General features: G+C 46.6%; 1 protein-coding gene across 4 annotated transcripts in view; it reads left to right on the top strand.

Annotated features, from left to right (window-relative positions):
- Nucleotides 1–25,598, top strand: part of FAT3 (FAT atypical cadherin 3) — a 668,217-nt gene that overhangs the window by 593,086 nt on the left and 49,533 nt on the right. For all 4 annotated transcript variants that reach the window (XM_078433002.2, XM_078433004.2, XM_078433003.2 and 1 more), the window contains 6 exons: nucleotides 9,596–9,985; nucleotides 12,520–12,734; nucleotides 13,992–14,129; nucleotides 15,341–15,484; nucleotides 19,022–19,219; nucleotides 22,301–23,099. In XM_078433002.2, coding sequence (XP_078289128.2) covers nucleotides 9,596–9,985; nucleotides 12,520–12,734; nucleotides 13,992–14,129; nucleotides 15,341–15,484; nucleotides 19,022–19,219; nucleotides 22,301–23,099 — 1,884 coding nt within the window. The remainder of the gene's footprint in view (nucleotides 1–9,595; nucleotides 9,986–12,519; nucleotides 12,735–13,991; nucleotides 14,130–15,340; nucleotides 15,485–19,021; nucleotides 19,220–22,300; nucleotides 23,100–25,598) is intronic.

A 25,598-nucleotide genomic window follows, 5' to 3' on the forward strand; every position in this document is an offset into this window, starting at 1 on the left:
TTTTAACTGTTCAAAAGGCCCCGGGATTCCTGACCCCAGAGTTGGTATTTTGCCCAGGGGAATGTGCCAGGGTTAGTCATCACCCAATGAAAAACTTGTAAGAGGCACTTAAAACAGAAATAATCAGAGAGTCTATTTAAAGTCTAACTTGAAAAGTAATTGCAATTCCATGGACCTCCTAATGGCAACTTTCTTTTATTTTACATCATCTGAAGGCCTATTTTAAAGATAGAAAAAAGTGGTCAGTTTGAGCTCTTTAGCTATAATGGGATTTTACTTGCCTCCCACAGACAATGAGATGAGGCTAACCATTTTCTTCTACAGCTTAATTTAAGGATATCAAATAGCTCAAAACAATTTATCACTTGAAATACCTTTATAATGAGACCTTGACAAAAAAATATTTTTTTTAATTTTTTTAATGTTTATTTTCGAGAGAGAGAAAGAGACAGAGCACGAGTGGGGGAAGGGCAGAGAGAGAGGGAGACAGAATCTGAAGCAGACTTCAGGCACCGAACTGTCAGCACAGAGCCCAGTGTGGGGCTCAAACCCGCGAACCGTGAGATCATGACCTGAGCTGAAGTCAGACACTTACTGACTGAGCCACCCAGGCACCCCCCCAAAAAATATTTTCTACGTAAAGTCAGTGTCTTTCTGAGCACACACACACACACACATACACACACACACACAAAATGAGGAATGGAAATATCCAGAAAAAGAATGCTAATATAATACATAAGTATCATTTTCTACAATTATTTCAAATGGTATGTATGTTGAGAATTAAACTGGCCTGGAAAATAACTCAGAAATTTGACTGCTCTCCAAAATTGGTGATAAATTCTCCATTACATGATGTTTGTAATAGTTCTTTTACTTACTAGAAACATGATCTGTGTCCACTGTAGAAAATCTAGAAAGACAGACAAAAGGAGAAACGAGTCAATTCTAACCACTGTTGCTATTTCGATGAAGTCCCTTCCACCATTTTTCTTTCCAGAAATGGACTCATAAACTAGATATTGTTTTGTAACCTGCTTTTTTCACTGGCTCACAAACATATTTCTGTCTCTATGTTCTCTTTTATACTTTTATATGGCAACGTATACAGTATTCTATGATTTGAGTGTCCTATAACTTATTCAGTCAGTTCTCATTCTTGACAAATTGGGTAGTTACCAATTTTATTCACAAATGCAAGCATCCAGTTAGCAATAGTTTTTTATATATGAATGTTTTCATATAGTTTTTATATATTGATGTTTTATGTACACTTTTGATAGTAAAGATTCCTGACTCCTCTGTGTTGCACCCTTTTTGGGGCCCTTCATTCTTTAACACATATACTTGTAGTGGCCCTTGGCCACCCCTCACCAATGTGTAGAGTGCTTATCACCTACATTTGTTGTCTTAGTAATACTCTCGTTTTGATCCCCTGGTCACTTCTGCAGTTCAGTGTTCATTACTCTCTGATGTGGGGCCTGGGACTCAGCATTGAACTACAGAAATAATAAGACACAGTCCCTCTGCGTAAAAGATACATTAATCTAGTAGGAGAGAGGCCATAAGTATAACTAACGATAATGTAAAAACAATATTAAGGGAGCACACAGAAAAGAATAACTGGGAAATTAAGGAAGCTGTGGAGAGGAGACCCTTCACAGAATAGGTAGGAATTTGACGAGGGAGGAGGGGAAGAGAACATTCTGAGCGGAAGGAAAAGCATGTGCGGAGGACTGGGGAGTAAGTGTGCATGGAGTCTTGAGGAGTAGCTGGAATAGAGAACACACAATGGAAGGAGAGCAGGGGATGACACTGAAAGGGTGGCTTGGGACCAGAGGGCAAAGGATTGGAAAGCCATTCTTAGAAGTCTCTACTTCTGACTCTAAGAAGTCAGAAGTCAGAGCCTGTCTTGAGCCACTGAGGCAAAACTGGATCCAGAGCTTTAGAAACCGGCCTCTGGTTAAGTTTGGCCAGGAGAAGAGAGAGTCTAAGGCAGCCTGCAGGTTGGAGTCTCTGGCAACAGTCTAGGTGAGAGAAGATGGGAGCCTCACCTGGTGGTGAGAGCTGGCCATAAGATAGCAAGGAGACATCTCCAAGGCAAAATCTAAAGAACTGATGGTTCTGATTCAGATGGGAGACAGAAATTGAGGGGAGATGTGCAGCAAACTCTGTTCAATTTAAATAATTCCTCATCGGGGCGCCTGGGTGGCTCATTCGTTTGGGCATCTGACTCAGGTCATGATCTCAGAGTTCGTGGGTTTCAGCCCCATGTTGGGCTCTGCACTAACAGCATGGAGCCTGCTTGGGATTGTCTCTCTCCCTCTTTCGCTGCCCCTTCTCCACTCATTCTCTCCCTCTCCCACTCTCTCTCTCTCTCTCAAAATAAATAAATAAAACTTTTCAAATAATAATAATTCCTCATCAAGTTGTCAAACTCCTAGGTTTGGAGATGGCGTCTTTCAGGCTCCACTTTCCCTCAGTGCAGTGCCTAGAGTAGTCAAACAGGTGGCACTTGGCAAGCCCTTATGAAATGGAAGGGTCATGTCCAGTGTCTCCTGTGAGAAAGACAGAACCCTTCCACTTCTCAGAAGTAACTACTGTCTTTGAAGGATGAGGCCGTAACCAAAGAATGCAATGACATAGTCAAGAACCGAAGCTTCATTGATCATTTTTCTTCAAAGGATAATCCTTATTGCTTAAATAAGAGTGTGCCTTAATCACCAAGCTTGGGTCATAGAAACTGAGATCTAAATATACTTGCAGGATTTCTGGTGCTGATGAATACATATGAATGAAAGCAGGAAGAGTATTGGTTCAAAAACAAGTTATTAGGGGCTCCTAGATGGCTCAGTTGGTTAAGCGACAGACTCTTGATTTCGGCTCAGGTCATGATCTCACAGTTTGTGAATTCAAGCCCCATGTCGGGCTCTGTGCTGACAGCTCAAAGCCTGGAGCCTGCTTCAGAGTCTGTGTCTCCCTCTCTCTCTGCCCCTCCCCTGTTCACGTGCACTCTCTCTCTCTCACTCTCTCTCTCGCTCTCGCTTTCACTCTCACTCTCTCAAAAATAAATAAATAAACAGTTTTTTAAAAGTTACTAGATTGCCTGGGTGTGGAATCAGGGTATTGACCTAAATGGAAAATGGAACATGAGGAACCTTTAAGCGGTGATTCAAATGTTCTATATGGCAGTGAGGGCCATGGTTCCCCGGGGGTATATGTACGTGTTTAGAATTTATGAGCTGGACACTTAAAATCTGTTCATGTTTTTGTACATAAATTATGACACCTCAGTATACCAATAAAGTTGATTAAAAAAAAATAAGTGAGAAGAACCAAAATTAAAAGGGTTACTAGAGTCTGATTGTTGAAATTGTTTCAGATCATTCCTTCCCCCGGATATCTATTCCATATGACTTCAAATCCCTTTATAAAAGCCAGTTTACAGGAATGTAGCACAGCCCCTATTTTTACTGTGTCACCTACAGACCAGACCTTGTACAGTTGCTGGAGGATATTCGTGTGAATGTCACAGACAAGGCCCTGCCCTGACAGAGTCACAGCAGCTGCTGACATAAAACCCCAAAGCCAGCCTAACAGAGCTCTCGCGGGTTCCTTAAGCTCAGAGAGCTCGATGTTAGGAGGAGGGCAGAAAACGTTTTCCAAAGACCACGTTAAAAAAAATCTCAAGGTGCTTCTGTGTTGACTGCTCACACCATTTGGTTTTGGTGCTGATTCTAACACCTGTAACAATCTCAAACATAAAGCTGAGTTCTTCTGACTCTGGGTTAGATCCCTGGGAATGATCCTAGCAGAGAGCATTATCTCTCACCGAGGTAATAATGCCTTGCTGTAAGCTGTATGTGTGAACTCTGAACACTTAACTGAATGGTATGAATCTGCTGCACTGAGCTTTCTTCCCATCCAGAAGATTCCAAGAGCTGTCAGGATAGGCTTAATTTGGACTTTGGTGTTATAGCCCACTTATGCCCAGGCATGGCAGCTTAATGAGCATTTTTGAAGGTGGGGAGATGATCCTTTGGAAATATAAATGAAATGAGCTCTATTAGTTTCATTTGGAAATAAAGTACAGTCTGAAAGATCATCTTGGACTTCACCTGATCTGGGTTCTGTCATTTTAAAATTAAAAAAATTTTTTTTACTTTATTTTTTGAGAGAGAGGGAGCAGGGGAAGGGCAGAAAGAGAGGGAGAGGGAGAGAGAACCCCAAGTAAACTCCACACTGTCAGTGCAGAGCTTGATGGCGGAGCTCAAACTCACAAACCATGAGATCATGACCTGAGATGAAATCAAGAGTCAGATGCTTAACCGACGGAGCCACCCAGGTGCCCGGTCATTTTATTTATTTATTTTTTTAATTTTTTTAATGTTTATTTATTTTTGAGACAGAGAGAGACAGAGCACAAGCAAGGGAGGGGCAGAGAGAAATGGAGACACAGAATCTGAAGCAGGCTCTGAGCTGTCAGCACAGAGCCCGATGTGGGGCTCACGAACCATGAGATCATGACCTGAGCCGAAGTTGAACAATTAACCAACTGAGCCACCCAGGTGCCCAGCCCCCTGTCATTTTAAAATTGAAGAGACCTGAGGCCCAGTGATGAGGTTAAATGACCTATCCAAGCACATGGGTATAGCTTGGGCAAACCATGGGCTAGAGGCAAGGTCTCCTGTCTTCCAGAACTGGACCATATTGCCTTCATTTGAAAGTACTCAAAACTTCAACTGTTATGTGCTATCCGATGTCTAAAAAGTTCATCTCTCTATTTGGCTGACTTGAGAGGAACCTAACCTCCATCTAGAAACCTTCCAAGAAGGGAAATATAGATACCCTTGGCAACCCACCTCAGAGTTTCACTGCCTTCCCATACTGGGAATTTTTCTGTGCTATTTCCTTCCTCCAACCCCACCCTCCAAAATGCCACTACCTATTGCTTCCTTTCAGCAAATAGGGATTTTAATCATTCTCTTTTTACTTGATTTTAATCCTCTGAAGACCTGCCTGCTCCATTTGCCACAATTATAGCATGCAGAAACTTCACTTGCAATGAAAGTCATATTTCTCTTGGTAGCCTGTCATTTCAGCATTTTGGGAAGCTAAGTAGCTCCGTCCTCATTAAATTAGGCTCAAATTGGAGAAAAGAATTACATACTTAAAAACACAGACGCAAAATGATAGATTAGTGTTATACCTTAATAGAACACATCGTGGCATGCAGTAAAAGCATTAGACCAATTAGCAAGCAAGTTTTTTACTCAGGTTCATCTTTTTTGCTGGGTGTGTAGCAAAGGGATGGTGATTTGAAGGATGGAATTTATCGTATGCCCTTGGATAGAAAGTTACCACTTTAGTGGCATGACCTGCATTCATTTAACAAAGATAGCACCCATCACCTGGTAACACAGCAAAGATCCAAGCGCTACACCAAATGTATTGCCTCCAAATTGGCATTTACCCGTCCGGCTTTATTTCTAGAAATCATTGAAATCCATGGCAATTGGGTCTAAATGGGAATGTTAATACACTCCAAAAATATATTCCGCTCTTTCCTTGAGAGCTACCAAATCATAAGTGATGGCATTTAACAGGGTTGGTGGTTTGAGTTTTTTTTTTTTGTTTTTTTTTCTCCCCTCCCCCTTTTCTGGTCTCGCTTCCCTATCAATCTGATTGGTTAACAGAAAGGAGAAGGAAACAATAAATCTCCCAGTTCCTCCTGGTGTGAATGCCCAAGATATTGTCAGAAGCAGAATGTATGGGAAGTGGGGGGGGGGGGGGGGGGGGGAGGGAGTTTGGGTCAGCAACTTGGTGGGGGGAGGGGATGCTTTTCTGCTGTGGTAAAGCAGAAAAACCCTGCCTCCGAATCTAAATTAACAGAATCTGCCCGGAGGGGAGCCGTGGTCTTTGTGTGGCTGATTAATGTCAGCCTTGTAAACGCAGTGCTCAGACAACAGGGCTAGCCCGCTGAGCAGGAAGCTCAGAGAACACAGCATCTCCTGCTCTGGGATGTGAGCAAAGCCGGGTACCTCTGAATAGGGCTGAAAGAGAGAGAGGCAGACCAGGAACATAGGTGATAGTTTTAATTAGATTTCAGCTGTCTGTCCTAGTGAAAGAAACACAGGCAGCCATTAGGGGCACCTTCCCTCCAGGCCTTGTGGCCACAGAGAACAGCAGCGTGCAAATCCGACCCCTGCCTCTCCTAACACTCAGCTCTCAGCCTGAAAGCCACCGCTTTCAGAACAGTCGGAAGTGCTCTTCTTCCCAAATGATCTTTAGGTCTGAAGGGGAAGCGTGTCCAAGAGCACATCTCCAGAAATCCTTAAAGGGAACACAGGAGCTTTTCCCTCATGCTTACCTAAAAACGCTAGTGGCAGCAGGCAAGCCATCAGTCCTTGGTTTATGCATCTGTGAAGTGGGTCTTGTCAGGAGATGCTCAGATGAAGGATCCTGCATGGATCTCCTGCCCCAATTTATTGTTCCTAAGAGTGGTGTTCCCTACACTGGGGGTGGAAGTCAAATCCACAGGCAATGTGTGTGCTTTGAAAACCTGCATGGTGTATTGATGTCAGTCGCTGATGTATTCCCATAAATCTGTTTCTGTGACTTTGAGCGGTGTCCTGAGAGCCTCTAATCAGTCACTGCAGCTTCTAGGCACAAGACCAGCTCTGCCCCCTTCCCGTCCCCCCCCCACCCCCCCGCAGGGTTATTGCAACACTATGTATATTCACCCCAGGAGTTGATGTTGAAGAATTTAATCTTGGAGAGCCAGAAGGCATCCTTAAAATGTCTGCTCTGGGGCCTTATTTTAAGGGGCAGCGAGGAAGAGGAGAACCTTCTTGTTTTTAATCCCAGCACCAATAAAATCAGAAGCTGATGTGTATATATCACAGGGTAGTTGTTTTGAAAGAGAAATAAAAGTAAATGATGAAACTCTGGAAAAAATGGACTCTCTGGAATGGAACCAAGAACAAGCTCTCAGTATTGACCTTTTGGTTAAAGCCACATAATGCAATTTATGTCATTCCCTCCAGATAGATGATTTTATTGGTTTGCTGGGAATTTTGGCTTAAGGGAAATTACATACTGGGGGAGCAAAGTGTTTAACTCTTATTACTGCTGAATGTCTGACCCCATGGCGAGGTGTTATAGTAGAAAACAACACAGAGTTAGGCCCTCCCCTCTAAGAGCTTACATTCTAAGTCTGTGATTTGTAAAAGGCATTTTTAGATCGTGGTCATAGCTAAAAACCCTTGATTAATGACTGTCTTCATTAAGGCATTTAGGATCAAAGTAATGCTTTTTCAGCCTACAAAGACGTTATATTTTGCTTCTTAGAAATCTTAACACCTAGTGAATTGGGGGTGCGTAAATCATTTTGAAGTCCTAAGATCCTCTGATGAAAACAGTTCAATCAGTCTTCAGAACCAGAAGTCAATCTGATCATCAACCACTAATTTGTTGGTTGTTGGTGGACGTCTCCTGGCTGGTATGTTTTAGCTTTCATGTATATGAAGGTAAAATGGCGTCTTGATAAATAAGTGCGTTTCTTTAAATCACAGAGCTGGAGGCCACCCTCTGAGTAGATCTTCCCCTTTTTTGATGGAGTGCTCCAGGCTCACTGGCCATTGGACTTCTTTTTCTCTTTGCATTCTCTTATGGCCCCAGCCATCCTCAGGGCTCCGCATGGCCCTGGAACCGGGAGGCGCTCACATTCATAGCTCCACGTGGACTCTCCTCTGGTCTCCAGCCTCCTGCACCGGCTCCCTACCTGAGTATCCGCTTACATATCAAATGCCCATCTTGAACTTAATCTGTCCAAAGTGGGGCTCCTAGTCTGTCATCCGAATCCTGGTCCTCCTGCAGTCCTTCATCCCAGCCGACGGCAGCTCCCTCTGAGTCATCCTGGGATCTTCTCTTTCTCTCACGGCAGAAAACAGTCTTTTCTCACCACCTCCAAGTTGACAACACACCCGGGATCGCTCCCTTCTCACCACCTACGTGTTCAGAACAAGCTGACCTCTTCTCACCACTCAGAGGCCACCGCCAGTGCAAGCCACCACTGTCACGTGCCTGCGTTCCTGCGGGCGTCAGCCAGCTGTCCCTGCTTCCTCGCTTGCCGCCCTTCCTTCTCTTCACAACCAGCAGCCTGAGTGATCCTGAGGCACACCCCATGACTGCCTGCCTCAGAGCCCTCGGCTGGCTTCCTGGCTCAGCACCGCAACCCCACGTGCGCTGCTCCCCAACCTGCTGTCACCCTGAAACCATCTTCTCTTTCTTGCTTCCTGACTGTAGTCACACCGGCCTTCTCGACAGTGCCCTCCAACACGCCAGAGGGGCGCTCTGCACTTGGGGGTCTCTCCGCCTGCCACGTTCTCTCCCCAGATTATCTGCCCTGTTCTCTGCCTCCCCTCCTTTGGGTTTTTATTCAAGGGCCAAGGCCTTCCCTGAGCACCTTATTTAAAATTACCACCCTCCCCTCCATCTCCCAAACTCTCTCTCCTCCAAGCACTCCTGGTCATCCCCCACGTGGCTTTTTCTTCCTTTTTACCCCCTGACCTGCCATTTGTTTTACAGATTCTTTATTCTTAATTTATTACTTACACCCACTAAGTGTAATAATTTCCTCAAGAAATGGTTGACTCTTGTCCATTGCTAAAATCTCTAGCACCTAGAGTAGTGACGGATAGATTCCAGATAAACATTTTTTGAAGTAATTAATTTGTATTTCTCTTTTGGTGGCACATCTTTACCCCCGTATTTATTGGCACCTTAGAGTTTTTCTTAAAGATGCGTGGGGTTCTCTAATATATGAAGAATACCCAACTATTTTTGATATCTGTTGCCAATATTTTATGTTTTTTTATTATTTAAGTTAATTGTATATGTTATTTACATACAATGTTGTTTTTTTTTAACGTTTATTTATTTTTGAGACAGAGACAAAGCATGAACGGGGGAGGGTCGGAGAGAGAGGGAGACACAGAATCTGAAACAGGCTCCGGGCTCTGAGCGGTCAGCACAGAGCCTGACGTGGGGCTTGAACTCACGGACCGCGAGATCATGACCTGAGCCGAAGTCGGACGCCTAACCGACTGAGCCACCCAGGCGCCCCACATACAATGTTTTTTTGAGAGAAAGAGAGAGGGCGCACATACACATTATGAGGGAGGGGCACAGGGCGAGAGAGAAAGAGAGAGAAGATCTTTTTGCTTTTCAGTTTTTAAGGCATTTATTTATTATTAATTTATTTTGAGAGAGAGACAGAGAAAGCGAGTTGGAGAGGGGCAGAGAGAGAGGGAGAGAGAGAATCCCAAACAGGCTCTGCACTATCAGCACAGAGCCCAACTCAGGGCTCAAATTCATGAACCGTGAGATTATGACCCTGAGCCAAAATCAAGAGTCGGATGCTTAGCTGACTGAGCCACCCAGGTGTCCCTGTACATTTTTATGTTTTTGTAGGACCAAAGCTGTTGGCTTCTGTCATTACTGAGCTTCTTTCTATGAGTAGCCATAATATTCTAGTGCAGACCGTCATCGAACAGCATTCTTCTCACTAACGTTCTTGCGTCTCCCACAGGCATCAACAGGAAGGTGGTGTATTCCCTGGCCGACTCTGCCGATGGGTTCTTCTCCATCGACAGCTCATCAGGCATCATTATCCTAGAGCAGCCGCTGGACCGAGAGCAGCAGCCCTCCTACAACATCAGCGTCCAGGCCACCGACCAGAGCCCCGGCCAGGCTCTCTCCTCTCTTGCCACGGTCACCATCACTGTCCTGGACATTAATGACAACCCCCCTGTGTTTGAGAGGAGGGACTACCTGGTGACGGTGCCTGAGGACACCTCCCCTGGCACCCAAGTGCTTGCTGTTTTTGCCACCAGCAAAGATATTGGCACAAATGCTGAGATTACGTATCAAATCCGGTCTGGGAATGAACAAGGGAGATTTAGAATCAACCCAAAGACAGGTGGGTAAACAGCAACCTGCTTAGAATTCACAGCTTCACTTTTCCCCTGCTTCTCCTAACCATCTAACTGCCCTCTGGGTGGCCTCTGCTTCTTCCTCTTCCTCCCTCCCAGTGGAAGCACATCACACAGACCCCAGGGTACCTTCTGACACTCTGCCTCTGCGCCTGCCCCCTGCCAAGTTGTAAGCTCCTCGCTGTGGGCTCACTGGGCAAATACGTGACCTCCAGGTGGGCTCCAGGATTTCTCGTAGGAAGCCTTGGGAGCAGTAAGGTGGTTCATAGATGGGGACAGGAGATAATATTTGTGCATCGAGCATAAGGGTTTGCTTCTTTCCCTCTCTTTTCTGTTTTTGCTCGATTTCATTTTGGGTTGTTTTACTTGGATCATGTGTTTATGTGTTTGGAAGTGCTCCTGGAGATGAGCATCCTAGTGCCCCTGTCCACGCTCAGGCTGCCACTCTCTGGTCACCTATCAAAGAAGACATTGCTAAGTGGTGTGCGTGGTGATATGCAGGCCTTCTCAACTGTGCACCCCAGTCAGCTGGAACTGGCTCTGTATGAGTCCTGTCCACAATTCCCAGTCAGGACACTGTCCTTTCTCACCACGCCCTTTTCAAACTCAGGGGCCATGTGGCGTCACCTAGGGAAAACACGCCTGGAAATAAATCAAGAGAACAAAAGGAGAACCCTAGGCCTTTCTTTCTATTAGGGAGTTAACTATTGGGGGCATTTCAGGTAATAAAGATGGTAATAAAATAAAGATGGTGATTCAAGAAACAAGTTGGGATATTCTTGGGAGAGTAAACATACTCACCCTTTACACTATGTATTTTCCCAGTGTTTGAATTCATATTTTCACAGCACTTTCATGGATAATCTCATTCGTTTACCTATTTCCCTATGAGTAGTCATAATCAAAGCCATCCCATTTTTCAGGTGAGAAAGATAAGTCTCTCCCACTTTGCGTCCATTGGACGCAACTCCCTCATCATCACACGAGAAAAATGCACTTGCTGAACAGGAAACTCATAATTAGCAACATCTGTTTAGCAGGTTGAATACGCCAGACTCTTATTAATTCATTGGTTATTTCTCGCATTTTCCATATGAGAAAAACAGAGCTTCGAAGAGGTTAAGTAAGTTCCCCACTGTCCACTGTGAATCAGTAGAGGACCCAGGATTGGAGCTCAGATCTTCCTGATTCTAGAATACGTGCTTTCACCTCTGTAGAGCACTGCTATGCTGGGGTCGGGGGAGGTGCAAAATAAGGAGATACCGTTCCTGCCCTTAGGTGTAGGGAGGTGGAAATAGCGATGGAAGAATTGCATTAGCAGCTTCTCCCAGCAGTACCTCTGTTTATTAAGGTCATTACTTCAAATTAAAATGTATGGGATTTTCCTCATTTAAATACGTGTTAGACTTAGTCTGTCTAGTTATGGCCATTGTATATGAACACCACGGGGAAATGGTTAAGTACTGTTTAAATTTGACACTACGTAATGAGGCTGGGATACAAAACAAAGCACTAAGGGTGGTAATTGCTAAGAAAACTTAATTATGGGGAGAAAGAGGCTCTTGTTATAGGTATGACTTCTGTTTCTCACCTTAAATAGAAGGGCAGCTTTAGCAGCTAGAGAAGGTGCCTGTCTGGAGATGTGAATGGATGTGACATACTGACCTTGGTCCTAATGATTGTTTTCCAGTTGGGAGAAATGCCCACGAATGCCCTTGAGATCTGCTCTGCAGGCAGTACAATGACCAGTTACCAAGTGCAGAATGCAGAATTGAGTCACCTCACCAGAAAGGGATAGCATGGGAAGGAAGAGCACTCATAGAGCCCCTCCTAGAGGTGGCACCCCGCCAGGGCCTTTCTACTTGTTCTACTGGCTTAACTTAAATAGCTTTAGGACGTGGACGTTCCCTCTGTTCTGTAGTTGTGGATGTTGAACTCACACTTATTCGTTGGCCACTAATCCCAGGTATTTCCTTTTCATTAGGTCACTGTACCTTGAGATTTCTGAGATCTTTGCCCTCTTTGTGCTGTCATGGTTTTAGATAAGCGCACTGTAACTTGGCAAAGGCACGTTCGTGGTTAATTGAATTCAGTGAAGTTTGCAGATATTCACTTGCTGACCTGGGACGGGACCGTGCAATCACATCCACACATCTCAGCTCATTTTCCATCTGCCTGGGTCCAGTTAAGGGATCATCAGGAGACGCTTATCAGGGATGCCGGTTTCTGGCCCTTCTCCCTAGAGGCATGTGGGTGAATAATGCCGAAGATTTTCAGGCTGCTTGAGGGAAGTTCAGAAAGTATTGTAGAAACATTCAAAGACTTTATTTCTTCAGTGTTGCATCTGATGGATAGCTATGTTTTAACGGAGAGCATTAATCAGACTCTGAGAAGCTTTCAGCAGGGCATTAAATAAACAAATTCCTGAATGTCTAAAATTCTTGGCTGGAGATGATGTGATAAATATTGTCATGATTAGGGAACCGCTGACCACTCTTTTTTTCCTAATCTCTCTTCAAAGGGGGTATTTCTGTCTCTGAAGTGCTGGACTATGAATTATGCAAAAAGTTTTACCTGGTGGTGGAAGCCAAAGATGGGGGCACCCCAGCTCTCAGTGCCGTGACCACCGTCAGCATCAACCTCACGGATGTGAATGACAACCCTCCCAGGTTCAGCCAAGATGTCTACAGTGCCGTCATAAGTGAAGATGCCTTGGTCGGGGACTCTGTCATTTTGGTAGGTGCCAGTGGGAGATCCAGATGTCTGGGACTAATAATTCTACTAAAGAGAGTGAAAAACGTGAGCAAAGTCTGTCTCGGATTCTTGTCACACTCTCTCTTTATGGGTCCTTTTGTCCCCGAGGACTCTAGTCAGTCACCAGTCTTTCAACTGTTCTTTCTCCTTCTGTACTTTGGAAGGGTCTGATAAATTCATTTATACCAAAGTTTAAGTGTCTGATAATTACTTTCTTCCTGAAAGTGTATGTTGTTCAAAAAAACAAAACAGACCACAGAATATATTTCTAATGATGGCTTCCACTGGTTTGTGACCTTAGAGAAGAAGGTATTAGGTGGCTAGGGATAAAAGAAAGTCTGCCTCCCACCCCGCACATGCGCACACACACACACACACACACGCATGCATGCACTCACGCACGCACACAGAGTAGGACAGCTGCATATGGGAGCAAGATTAAGATTGCTTGGCCACTCTTAGAGAAGCTCTTTCTGGAGGTCTTTCTGGAGGGAATTTTTTCTAATACCAGTAAGAGCAAGCCATGTAAAGAGTACATGGGCTCTCTCAGACTTACAAATTACGTTTTGGAAACAGTGAGTTCCATTCTTACCATCATCACCACCCCTACCGGACAGGTCCCTTCCATCCATCCTTATCTCTGGCTCCTGCAGCACCAGGTGTCGGTGTGCATTCTTTACACACCAGAGGTGGACTTCCCAGAACCACTTTCGTGCATATAAATCCCAGTATCACCAATACGGAGCAGCAGGGCAGTGTGTTTGCCACGTGAGAAAGGGAATTTTCTCAGGCTTCCTTAACACAGAGGCGCATGAATTTAGAGAATGTCTGTCTCAGTGGCAGAGACCACTGTTTGCAGAATTGGGGAAGAATCACCAAACTCCCCCTATGAGCTTTAGCTCTATCCTCAGTGGCTCTATCAGTGAGCTTTAGCTCTATCCTCAGTGGCTCAAGGCCCAAGGAAAATCATGCCTGACAAGCATCAGGCTGTAGGCAGACAAAAACTGCTGGAAAGGAAGTGGCTGCTCCAGTAGTGGTGCCTCCCTCCTCCAGCCAAGCCATCCGTTCTTCTGCCGGGGGCATGATGGCTAGCACGTGAGCATAGAGAGCTCTAAGAAAACTGCCAGAGCTGTGCCCAGTTATAAGACCCGGGACCCTTAGAATAAACCTTTTCTCTGTCTCTCATGTCATACCTTTTGTTGTTGTTGTTGTTGTTGTTGTGGTTTGTGTCCCATGAAGCTAATAGCAGAAGATGCAGATAGCCCACCCAATGGACAGATTCATTTTTCCATCGTGAACGGAGATCGGGACGATGAATTTGCTGTGGAGCCTGTCCTGGGACTTGTAAAGGTTAAGAAGAAATTAGACCGTGAACGGGTAAGCTAGTTTAGGCCAGCCCCCTCCCACCCATGCCCATCCTTTCACTGGAATCCACTCAGGCTCCATGAGTAAAAGTAGGAAGATTCTGCATTCCAAATAATGAGAGTAAATAGGATAGGCTGAAATGCAGCATGACATATTTGGGTTAGACCTTTGAAAGAATTTTCTGCCAATAGATGCTGGCAGCTTCTTATTTATGGGTGTCTTAAAGAAGAAAGCAAAGATGTATCTTTCTCTTTGTGTAATGTTTATTTTTTAGAGAGAGAGGGAGAGAGCGAGTGGGGGAGAGGCAGAGAGAGGGGACAGAGGACATGAAGTGGGCTCCATGTTGACTGCAAAGAGCTTGATGTAGGGCTCAAACTCACGAACCTATCAGACCATGACCTGAGCTGAAGTCGGACACTTAACCGACTGACCCACCCAGGCACCCCCAAAGGTGTAATTTTCTGGATGCTTTGAATTTTGGTCCTTCCCAGAGCAAGGAGGCAGGAAAGTACCTTCAGCATTGGGATCCTGTGGTCCTGGTTTCATCCACAGCTTTAGCACTAGGTGAGCAGATATAAAAGGAGCATCTGAAGGTATTTAGGTCAGAAAGAATGATCCAGAAAACTCCTCTGCCAAGTTTAAACAAAGTAAACATTGTGTTTTGTGACCCAAAATATATGTCTTCAAAGTGAAATTACAGGAAGAGATGTCATAGTGGTGGTACTCAAAAGCAGGAAAACCTCTTTAGGTGATATATCCCCATAACTCCTGCAGTTCAGAACTGATAAGGAAGATCAGGGTGACAGCTGTAGTGTTTGAACACAGGATGAGAACTGTAGTTGTAACCAGGGGTTGTTTTGTGCATCCCACCCCCGACTTCATACCCACCCACCCCCCCCCCCCCCATCCAGGGGACACTTGGCAATGTTTGGAAACATTTTTGGCTGCCACAAATGGGCAGAAAGTGATACTGGCTTCTAGTGGGTAGAGACCAGGGATGTTGCTAAATATCCTACAAAGGCACAAGTCAGCCCCCGGCAACCAAGAATTACCTTGGCCCCAGATGTCAGGGGTGCCGACGTTGCAAATCCCTGGTCTCGAGGACCAAGAGGGAAGGTGGCTGATCTTCAGCAAAGCACAGCCATTCCCGCAGCTCTTCTGAGTGTGTGCAGACTGAAGGAGATGCTGTCCGTCTTCACTGTCGGCCCTCTGTGCTTTGGCAGGTGTCTGGATACTCCCTGCTCGTCCAGGCAGTAGACAGTGGCATTCCTGCAATGTCATCAACTGCCACCGTCAACATTGATATTTCTGATGTGAACGACAACAGCCCGGTGTTCACCCCTGCTAACTACACTGCTGTGATTCAGGTGAGCCAAATCTTGCCTGCTAGTCACCTGTCCTTGCGTGCCCAGCCTTCTTCCTCTGCGATGGTTTACTTGTCTTTTTGTAAATTAGTCCTTTAAGTTTAATTTATTTTTTGAGAGAGAGAGAGAGAGAGAGCACAAGCAGGGGAGAGGTGGAGAGAGAGGGAAACAGAGTCAAAGCAGGATTTAGGCTCCAAACTATCAGCACAGAGCTTGATGTGGGGCTCAACCCCATAAACCATGAGATCGTGACCTGAACCAAAGTCAGATGTTTGACTGACTGAGCTGCCCAGGCACCTCATTTTATTCACAAATTAAAACAATGGTTTTTGGGTTTTTTTACCTGATATCAATTCATGCCATCATGAGACGGGTATGAAGAGAGCCTGATTCTTCCACAGCTACTGACTAATAAATAGTCATAAGCACTATTGCCGACGGGGCTCTCTCAAGTGTCGGGTGCTTTACATGAGCCACCTGTCCCCACCACAGCCTCGTGAAGTGGGAGGCTGGGGCAGCCCCCACTTTATGCTGAAGGAGCTAAGGGCCCGAGGGGCTAAGTAGCTCACCCAAGATCCTGCAGCTGCTAAGTGGTAGAATCAGGGTTTGAACTCAGGTCAGTGTTCTGCGAAAACCATCCTCTTCACAAGGACAGGCTGCCTTTCAGCTACTCTGTGCTATTCTGGCAACAGCGGGAGATTGATACAAACCGTCTCATTTCTCCAAAAGAGATTGGGCATCAGGATAGAGCTGCTACTCATTAAAATCAATCTTCCATAAGCAATTTGTTTAGCACTTTAAATCCACCTGCTCCTTAAAATTAGGTTGCAAGATGGGGCGCCTGGGTGGCTCAGTCGGTTAGGCGTCCAACTTCCGCTCAGGTCACAATCTCGCGGTCCTCGAGTTCGAGCCCTGCGTCGGGCTCTGGGCTGATGGCTCGGAGCCTGGAGCTTGCTTCCGATTCTGTGTCTCCCTCTCTCTCTGCCCCTCCCCCGTTCATGCTGTGTCTCTCTCTGTCTCAAAAATAAATAAACGTTAAAACAAAAAAATTTAAAAAAAAAAAAATTAGGTTGCAAGATGGAGTAGCTGGCATTCTATTCTCAGGGGGAATGACTCTTCTTCCCATCTATTTTTTTTTTTCAAAAGATGTTTCGGGGTTGCCTGGGTGGCTCAGTCAGTTAAGTGTCCAACTTTGGCTCAGGTCATGATCTCACGGTCTGTGAGTTCAAGCCCCGCATCAGACTCTGTGCTGACAGCTCAGAGCTTGGAGCCTGCTTCAGATTCTGTGTCTCCCTCTCTCTCTGCCTCTCCCCCGCTCATGTTCTGTTTCTATCAAAAATAAATAAACGTTTAAAAAAAAAAAAAGATGTTTCATGAACACAGTGCTGGGTGCCGAGCTATCTCCTCTTCCTGACCACTGGAGGCTCGGGGAATCCAGTCCAGGAATGTTGTCAGTGTGGAGGACATAGAGGAAACAGCGATTGATACACGTGTTGTGGGGGGCCTCAGAGAGTCCTGAGAACCGGCTCTTGCCTGATCCAGTTTGGCCTCAGAATCACCTCCCATGGAGTCTGAAGGCTTTGAGGGGAGAAGGTGAGATGAGAGTGAGCCAGGTCTTGAGAGACCCCTTTGGAACAACATCAGGACTTAGTCTGGCCGTCACGGCCAGCTCCCCACCTCTGAGATGTCCAGGAGTCAGGCGGAGCGGAGAGGCGCTCGCTCTTAAAGCAAGCAGCCCCGCCTCTTTCCTGCCACCTTGTCAACGAAATCGGATTCCTTCAGCAATGGTATTCAGGTCGTCCTCTCCTCTCTGATGGTCTTTCCAGCAGCTGTGCACTCTTGTCCCCCTCCTGCTTCCGCACAGCTTCACCTAGGGGCTGCCCCTTCCTCCATTTCTGTCTCTCTCAGATGGCCCTTCTCCAGGACCGCCTCCCACGGAGGCACTGTCAGCCTCGCACAGCCAGTGTGCTCGCCCCAAAACAAAATGGGCTTTGCCCACTCAACATTCGGTTTTATGACACACATCGATCAGCTTGACAGCCTGTTTTCACATGCACAACAGGAAGCCAGCAGTGAAAGAAACGAGAATCGCAGCCATGAGCAGTGACCGCGGCTCCTATCTGCAGCGCCGGGGCCTGTCCGTGTTCTCTTTCACCCTTCTTTCTCAGATGGTGACCCCTGGGCCACACATTCTGTCTCTCTCTCTGTGTCTCTCTCCTGTAGAGGAAATGGCCTTAATAAAGTGAGCAAACAAATCAATAACTCTTCTATTTTGTGTGGTGCTGAGTGTGCTGTCTCTGTGAAATAGTAAATCTACATGGGGCTGAGGCGGTGCCACGGCTGATTCCAGAGGGAAACAGGGTCTACTTCCTGATGACCAAAAGGCCACTTGAGAGAAGGAACAAAGTAAGACGTCTTTTGAGGTCCTTTTCTCTTTCTCCTTCAAAAACTGTTCCTCCCTTTTCCCAAGCCAGGACAATTTCATTTTTCCAACACATGGTTTTCATAAGACTAATTCAGCACAGCAAGCTGAAGCGTGCCCGCCCCATGCACGACTCCGTCCAAACTGCCGTGTATCACGGTCTCCATCTCTGTGACCCAAACTTATTTAATGCTAAATCAGTGTCATCAGAAGGCCTGAACTAATGAAACTGACTTCAGGCCCAACCTGTGGTAATGCCGAAGTCTAAACAGAATGGGGCAAGAAAACCAATGCCTGGGCTCCAGAGGAATTCAATTTGGCGTTTTTGGAGTGAGGAGAACCTTCAACCCAAGAAGAGCCTTTGTGTTTCTATTTTGGGGAACAGGCAGAAAGGTTCTGCGAAATAATCCTTGAATAAAAACATCAGGGTTTCCAGAAACTCTGATGACTTTAAGGGTTTTCTTTCTCTCCATTCTCAAGTCGAGAAATAGTGTGCTCGCTTTCCCTGTCCTCAAGAAAGACGGGAAAACTGTGTTCGGAGGGGTGAGGTGCAAAGCCCTAGTTCCACCTGGCGTATGCCTTTGTGTGTTTACCGGGAAGTTGCTAAGATGTGCCCCCGCCAAAGTCTGATGTTGTGACACTGCGTCACGGTGTTAGGGCTCAGCATGATTGTGTTGTGACAAGTGTGACGAAGTGCCTTCCTGTCCCAAAAGGTCGATGTTTCCTTGGCCCGAGAGGGTTTCCGACCTAGTCACAGAGGCTCGTGGGCACCACATGTTCCCAGAGCTGCTTAGGTGAACCCAGGGCCTTTCCAGCCTACAAAGGACAAGATGGAGGCGACACCATCCTGGGACCCTATGAACCTGTTCAATGCGAAGTTCCTGTGTTCTCTCCTGCAGCTCATTGTCTCACGGGGCGGTTGTGGGGAGACAGCCAAGGATGCGGAGCATGACGCTTACAGACTCCAGCATATTTTCAGAAGACAAGATAATATTACAGGGAATCCCTTCTGCTGAAAGCCCTGTTTTCTAGCCGGTAATGACGGGTTTGTTTGTTTTTTTTTTAATGTGAAGAGAGGTGTAATTTTATCTTCCTTTTTAATATACTCTTTTATGCAGGAAAACAAGCCAGTAGGCACCAGCATTCTGCAGCTGGTGGTGACAGACAGAGACTCCTTTCACAATGGGCCTCCCTTCTCCTTCTCTATTCTGTCGGGAAACGAAGAGGAGGAGTTCATATTGGACCCACATGGGGTCCTGCGGTCAGCTGTGGTCTTCGGGCACACGGAGTCTCCGGAATATGTGCTGTGTGTCCAGGTACGGCCCCATCCTCTGTCCACATCAGGCTGGCTTTCTCTTTTGCTGGTTTCCGTGCCCCGTGGATGGTTTTTCTTTGTTGAGCAAGTCAACATAATTCATTACCATGCAGGAATGTTCCCCTTTTAATCTCAAATTCAATTTCACACCAATAAAAGCGGCCTCTTTGTGTGAAATTGAACAGGAAGGAAGGGAAGCGTCATTGTTCAGAAGGGACTTTCCCATAGGGTGTACCAGGCAGACAGTCACTGGGCCCAAATCTGCATTCTCAAAATTCCTAGGGTTCTAATTGACCCACAAAGACAACTAATTGGTCGAGGCTTGCTGCTTTATACCGAGTAGACTTTGCCACATTACTCTACTTGGCAAAGCTTCCAATCTTTGTCCTAATATGATTGAGACGTAGCATGGCCTCTGCTTTTGAAGAGACCTTTGCTTGGTAAGTTTTCCCAGTGAGGCAGGAGGGGACCAAGCACTCAGATGGCAGTGGTCTCCCAACATTTTAGCTTCCTCAAGGTCAATGGCCTTGTAAAATGAAATGGGACAAAGGGACAAAAGTGGCAGGTATGCAAAGGGTGTGGATAAGAGCAGGAAATGAGTTCCCAGGAATTAATTTTGCCAGTATCAAGATTTGGGTCCCATTAGTGAAACCAAGTGACTTTTTACTCACTGTTGCCACAGAGGGCAACCTAAAGTCATTATTAGTGGTGGCAATAATAACAATAATAACCCTTTATATGTGTGTCACATTCCATTATGTTCATTATTTCTTCTGGTAAGTTATGGCTTACACTGCTCCATGTAACCTTCCAAATTAATGACTGTTGGCTCTGAGCATGCCAGTGAATGCTTTGGTTGCCGCTCACTCCTCCAACAATGTTGAGTGAATATTTTTTAATGTTTATTTAGTTCTTTATTTTTGAGACAGAGAGAGAGCACGAGCAAGGGAGGGGCAGAGAGAGAGGGAGAAAGAGAATCCCCAGCAGGTTCCACACTGTCAGTGCAGAGCGTGATGCAAGGCTCAAACCGTGACATCATGACTTGAGACAAGGTTGGACGCTTAACTGACTGAGTCACCCAGGCACCCTCGTAAATAATTTTATATCACAGTATAGGTACCAAGAGCAAGGAGAGACTTTCAGTGCCTTGTCACAGGAGCTGGTATAGTTCTTTACCCTCTCTGATTGTTAGAGAATAGATTTCACATCTCACACCTTAGAAACACCGTAGAGAGCTTTCTCCTCCTAGTCCCTAATGTTAAATTACCACCAAGTCCTGAGCTTCTGCCTTCATAAGGTCCCCATATGCGTCAGTTACATGTCCTTTGTCATCGCCCCACTTCATTCACTACCTCCCTGTTCACTCATTGTTGCAGGAGCCTCCTGGGTGACTCCTCTGGCTTCAGCCTCATTCTTTTCTGTTATATCCCTACACCCCTCCCTGAGTAATCATTCCACTTTGGTTATATCAGCCCCCCTGAACCAGGGCTCAACCAACTACAGCCCCAAACACATCATGCCCTTAGCCTGTTTTTATCAATAAAAGTTTATTGGAACATAGGCTTACCTATTCATTTACATATGCTCTGGCTGCTTCACACTGGAACCATAGTTGATTAGTTGATAGAGATCATATAACCCCCAAAGCCTAAAACTATTTCTATCTAGCCCTTTACAGAAAAAATATACCAACTCCTTCCCTAAACTAAAACCATCTGTGGCTCCCTAGTGCCTGAAGATGTGGGGTCTGCAGGCCGAACTCCAGCCCCATTCTCTCCAATTCTCAGTTTTGACGTCCTTCGGCAGACATGGTTTTCCAGTCCTGCTCAGTCCACAGGTCCTCTAATCTATCACCTTCCACCCAGCAGCTCCATGCCTTTCTGTCACCTCTCTGCTCTCTGACATTTAAGTGGGCAACCCCTAGCCTATGAAGTCTATACATATCCCTGTCCTTTAAGGCCCTCCACAGCCTGACTTCAAGTTGAATCTCATTTGCTAACTTATCTCTTCCTACCTGACTTTCCCATGTCAGCATCTCTGGTTCATGTGGTTGATCACATAAAGTATGTGGTGATTTTAATAGTAAAAATAACAATCACATTAACTCTGAGGTACAAAGTACTTCCATGGGTCAGGCCTGTGCTAAGCGCTTTGCCATCACGGTGTCTTTTCATCCCCACCTGTGAAGTAAGTTCTACTATTATAGTCATATTAAAGGCGCAGACATTTAAGTTCAGAAACGTTAAGTAACTTCCACAAGGCCAGACACGTAGTGAGTGCCTGAGTCGAGATTTGAACTCAGGTCCACGTGATGCCCAAGTCCCTGCTTTTACATTGCCTTCCACATACGAGGACATATCTCCTCAGATTTCACCTGACCTCCAAGGTCCACCGCATCCCTCCATCCTCAGACACCCTCCCTGGGGACCCCGTCCACAGGAATCTACCCGTGTCTGAAGTTCTACAGCACTGGCTACCCCCATGCTGCGCACAGAAGGGTTCAGGAAAGATGTGCCATCGGGTGCTTCTTCTGTCAATTCTTATACATAGAAAGAAGGCAAAGCTTTTCCAGGCTACCTATCTTTCCCTTCTGCATTCCATTTTTTATTCTGTACCTTAATTTATGCAATTCACACCTCATGTTATTTCTTCACTGTACAGAAAGATGTCCTCTGGCCCAATCCAAAGGAAAGAATTGCAAAGATTGTTCCTTCAAGTAAGAACACCACTTTATGTACGATGTCCCCTGTGGCTTCTGTTCAAAATGAAAACAAGGCCAGTGTGTGGTGGGCATGTGGATCTCATAGCAGCCTCCCTTCTCCTTCCCTGTTCACCCCCAACGGCTATACTGTGTGCACATATTTTATCGTCCATAACAGAGTGTGCATGTAAGGACCAAAGCTGATAAATCACTCCTCTTACTTCAATGCACGCTCTCAGCATTTTGCAGAACAGTAACAGGGGACGGAGGAAGAAGCAAACACAGGTAGAGGAATAGACGTCTTCTCTCTGAGTTTTGTTGTTCTTAAAAGTGTTGTGATTTTTCTTAGTTCCTTGCCTTTCTCCCTCTTGGTTGTTTTAGGCAAAAGACTCCGGCAAACCGCAGCAAGTTTCTCACTCCTACATCCGCGTGCGGGTCATCGAGGAAAGTATTCACAAGCCCACAGCCATTCCCCTGGAAATTTTCATTGTCACCATGGAGGATGATTTTCCTGGTGGGGTCATTGGGAAGATCCATGCCACAGATCAAGACATGTATGATGTGCTCACGTTTGCCCTGAAATCGGAGCAGAAAAGCTTGTTCAAAGTGAACAGTCACGATGGGAAGATCATCGCCCTGGGAGGCCTGGACAGCGGCAAGTACGTCCTGAACGTGTCAGTGAGTGACGGCCGCTTCCAGGTGCCCATCGATGTGGTCGTGCACGTGGAGCAGCTGGTGCATGAGATGCTGCAGAACACCGTCACCATCCGCTTCGAGAACGTGTCCCCTGAGGACTTCGTGGGGCTGCACATGCATGGCTTCCGGCGCACCCTGCGGAACGCGGTCCTCACCCAGAAGCAGGACAGCCTGCGCATCATCAGCATCCAGCCCGTGGCAGGGACCAACCAGCTGGACATGCTGTTTGCGGTGGAAATGCACAGCAGTGAGTTCTATAAGCCAGCCTACCTGATCCAAAAGCTGTCCAACGCCAGGAGGCATCTGGAGAACGTCATGCGCATCTCGGCCATCCTGGAGAAAAACTGCTCGGGGCTGGACTGTCAGGAGCAGCACTGTGAGCAAGGTTTGTCCCTGGACTCCCACGCACTCATGACCTACAGCACGGCTCGCATCAGCTTTGTGTGCCCACGTTTCTACAGGAATGTGCGCTGCACCTGCAACGGTGAGTGTGGCTTGCCGCTCCCTCCCACCTCCCATGATCTGAGTAGGCTGGGCCGCCATTCCTGGTAAGCATGCGTTCGTTCGTTCCCTCATCCAGCATAGTATTTCCTGACCACCTACGATGCATCAGGTCACCGTGAGAGATGCTGGGGCCGGGGGTAAATGGGACGAGCTCAGCCCCTACTTCCGCGGAGCGTACAGCCTACTGAGCTGCACAGGCGAGCAAGCCAGCAGGAGCCCGTGTGTTGAGTGTTGTTAGGGGAAGTACCAAATCCTGCCAGAGAACCCATCCGGAGGGAAGGTTTCCAAATGGGCTGGGATAAAGGAAAAGTAGGAATCAGACAGGTGGAAAGAGGTAGGGGAGGAAGAATATTCCAGGCCGGGAAGCAGCTCGTATGAGGAAGGTTCAGGGCAGGAGAGAAGCCCCCAGCAGGGGAGTGGGAGAGAGGTTCTGTCGCTGGAAGGCAGGGCACGATGACAAATGAGACCTGTGAGCAGGCTCAGGGTTCACATAAGAGCCATTAGCCGGGATGAACACTGTAGGAGTTGTCCCAAGGCAGGAGGAGCCATGGGCCGAGATGCAGGGAAGAAGTGACGTGCTCTGCACAAAGAGCACGACGGCTGCAGAGGGGACAGACCAGCCGGGGCCAGGCCAGTGGCAGGGCAACAAATTAGGAAGCTATTGCAGAGGGTGCGGGCAGTTAGATCTGCTTCAGTGAAAAACGGGCGCCACGTAGAGGAGCGCAGCCAGGGGATGGACTCTGCCGTCAGAGCAGCAGAGATGGAGTGGCTCAAGTTTGCTGATGTAACTAGAGTCCCTGAGCCTTGACCTTTCCTGGGCAGAGGCCATAGCTGCAGAGTCACGTGCCCACAGTGGTCAGTGAGAAGTATTGCTCTCTGCCTCTTTTCCTCTCGACATGTGGAGCCATAAATTCACTGCTCTCTTCTAAGAAAATTACACCCGGAATTTTTCTAGCCAGCGTGAACTTGGCCCAAAGGGACTGTGGCCAAAAGAGAGGCCATTTGTAAAACATCCCTTTAGGTAACTGGGGACAGGTAGGGCCCCTGGCCTTTTCTCTTAGAGAAAATTCTTCATTGCAGTTTGAAAAATAAGCTCATCAGAGGAGGGCTCTGGAGATCACAGCTCCTTCCAAGAGTCATTTTGACAGCTTCCAAGCAGCCCAAAAAGTGCCAGCCACTCACCGGGTGGTACCCGGTCAATTCTGTCTGTGTTTTCATCAGGTAGATGCAGGGACGTCTGACCTGTTGAGTATGTAAATTAGATCCAAAGTAACTCAAAGCATGCATGCTAGATGCAACGTATTTCTGGCAGATGCCACGAACATGCAGGATTTATGAATGCCAGCTGTCCCGGCTTTCCCTAAATTTCCTTTGTAGGCAAACTGATTTATGCACCAAAGCTCTGCTATGGCCTTCATGCAGAGATTCACGGCAGGGTTCAAAAGAGGTTTGAACAGGACAGGGCAGACCCTGCAGGAGAAACTAAACCAGCTAATTAATCCTTGTGCTCTGAGAACTCATTTCAGTCAGCAAAAATCTGTGGCGGCAGCAATGTGCTAGGCACTGAAGATTCAAGGTGGAGGGGTGCCTGGGTGGCTCAGTTGGTTAAGCGTCCTCCTTCAACTCAGGTTGTCATCTCACAGCTCGTGAGTTAAAGCCCCATGTCGGGCTCTGTGCAGACAGCTCAGAGCCTGGAGCCTGCTTCGGATTCTGTGTCTCCCTCTCTCACTCTCTGATACTCTCACTCGCGCGCGGCGGTCTCTCTCTCTCTCAAAAATATGTAAACATTAAAAAAAAAAAGTTATAAAGATCTAAAGTGGAAAAGACTCAGTCCCTGCCCTTAGGAGCTGACTACTACAAGGGCAGCTTGCAGGGACCTATTTGCAATAATGGTGTCATAATAAATGCTAGGAAGTAGAAAGGACAAAATCCCTGCTATGTATGGCCAGAGAAAAGCTTTCTGTGGACATTTCTGTACCACACACTGTCTATGTCCTGGGTCTTGAGGGATGAGTAGGAGTTAATCAAGAGAAGACAGAGAAGGGCAGACATGGCAGAATTTCTTGAAAGAAGGAATTTAGAGGGGTGATTTTTTTGGAGAGAAGGAGGTTTTTCATGAGACAATAATGTTTTAAATGCAGTAAGTTTTTAAGGTGGTGACCTTGCCCAGAACTCCTATTCTCTGATCCCCACAAACCTTTCCACTCCCAGTAAAGCCAGAGTGCCAAAAGGTTTTGTGATTTAACCCCCAGGCCTCCCACGAAGATGCCTTCTTGGTTTGAAAAGTGAGCTTTTCCAGGGCACCTGGGTGGCTCAGTCGGTTGAGCGTTCACTTCGGTTCAGGTCATGATCTCACAGTTCTTGAGTTCAAGCCCCACATCGAGCTCCCTGCTGTCAGGGCTAAGCCTGTTGGGATCCTGTATCTCCCTCTCTCTCTCTACCCCTCCTCTGCTTGCACTCTCAAACATAAACAAAAACC

This window comes from Panthera onca, chromosome D1 (assembly GCF_046562875.1).
Source record: "Panthera onca isolate mPanOnc1 chromosome D1, mPanOnc1 haplotype 2, whole genome shotgun sequence".
Classification (NCBI taxonomy): Eukaryota; Metazoa; Chordata; class Mammalia; order Carnivora; family Felidae; genus Panthera; species Panthera onca.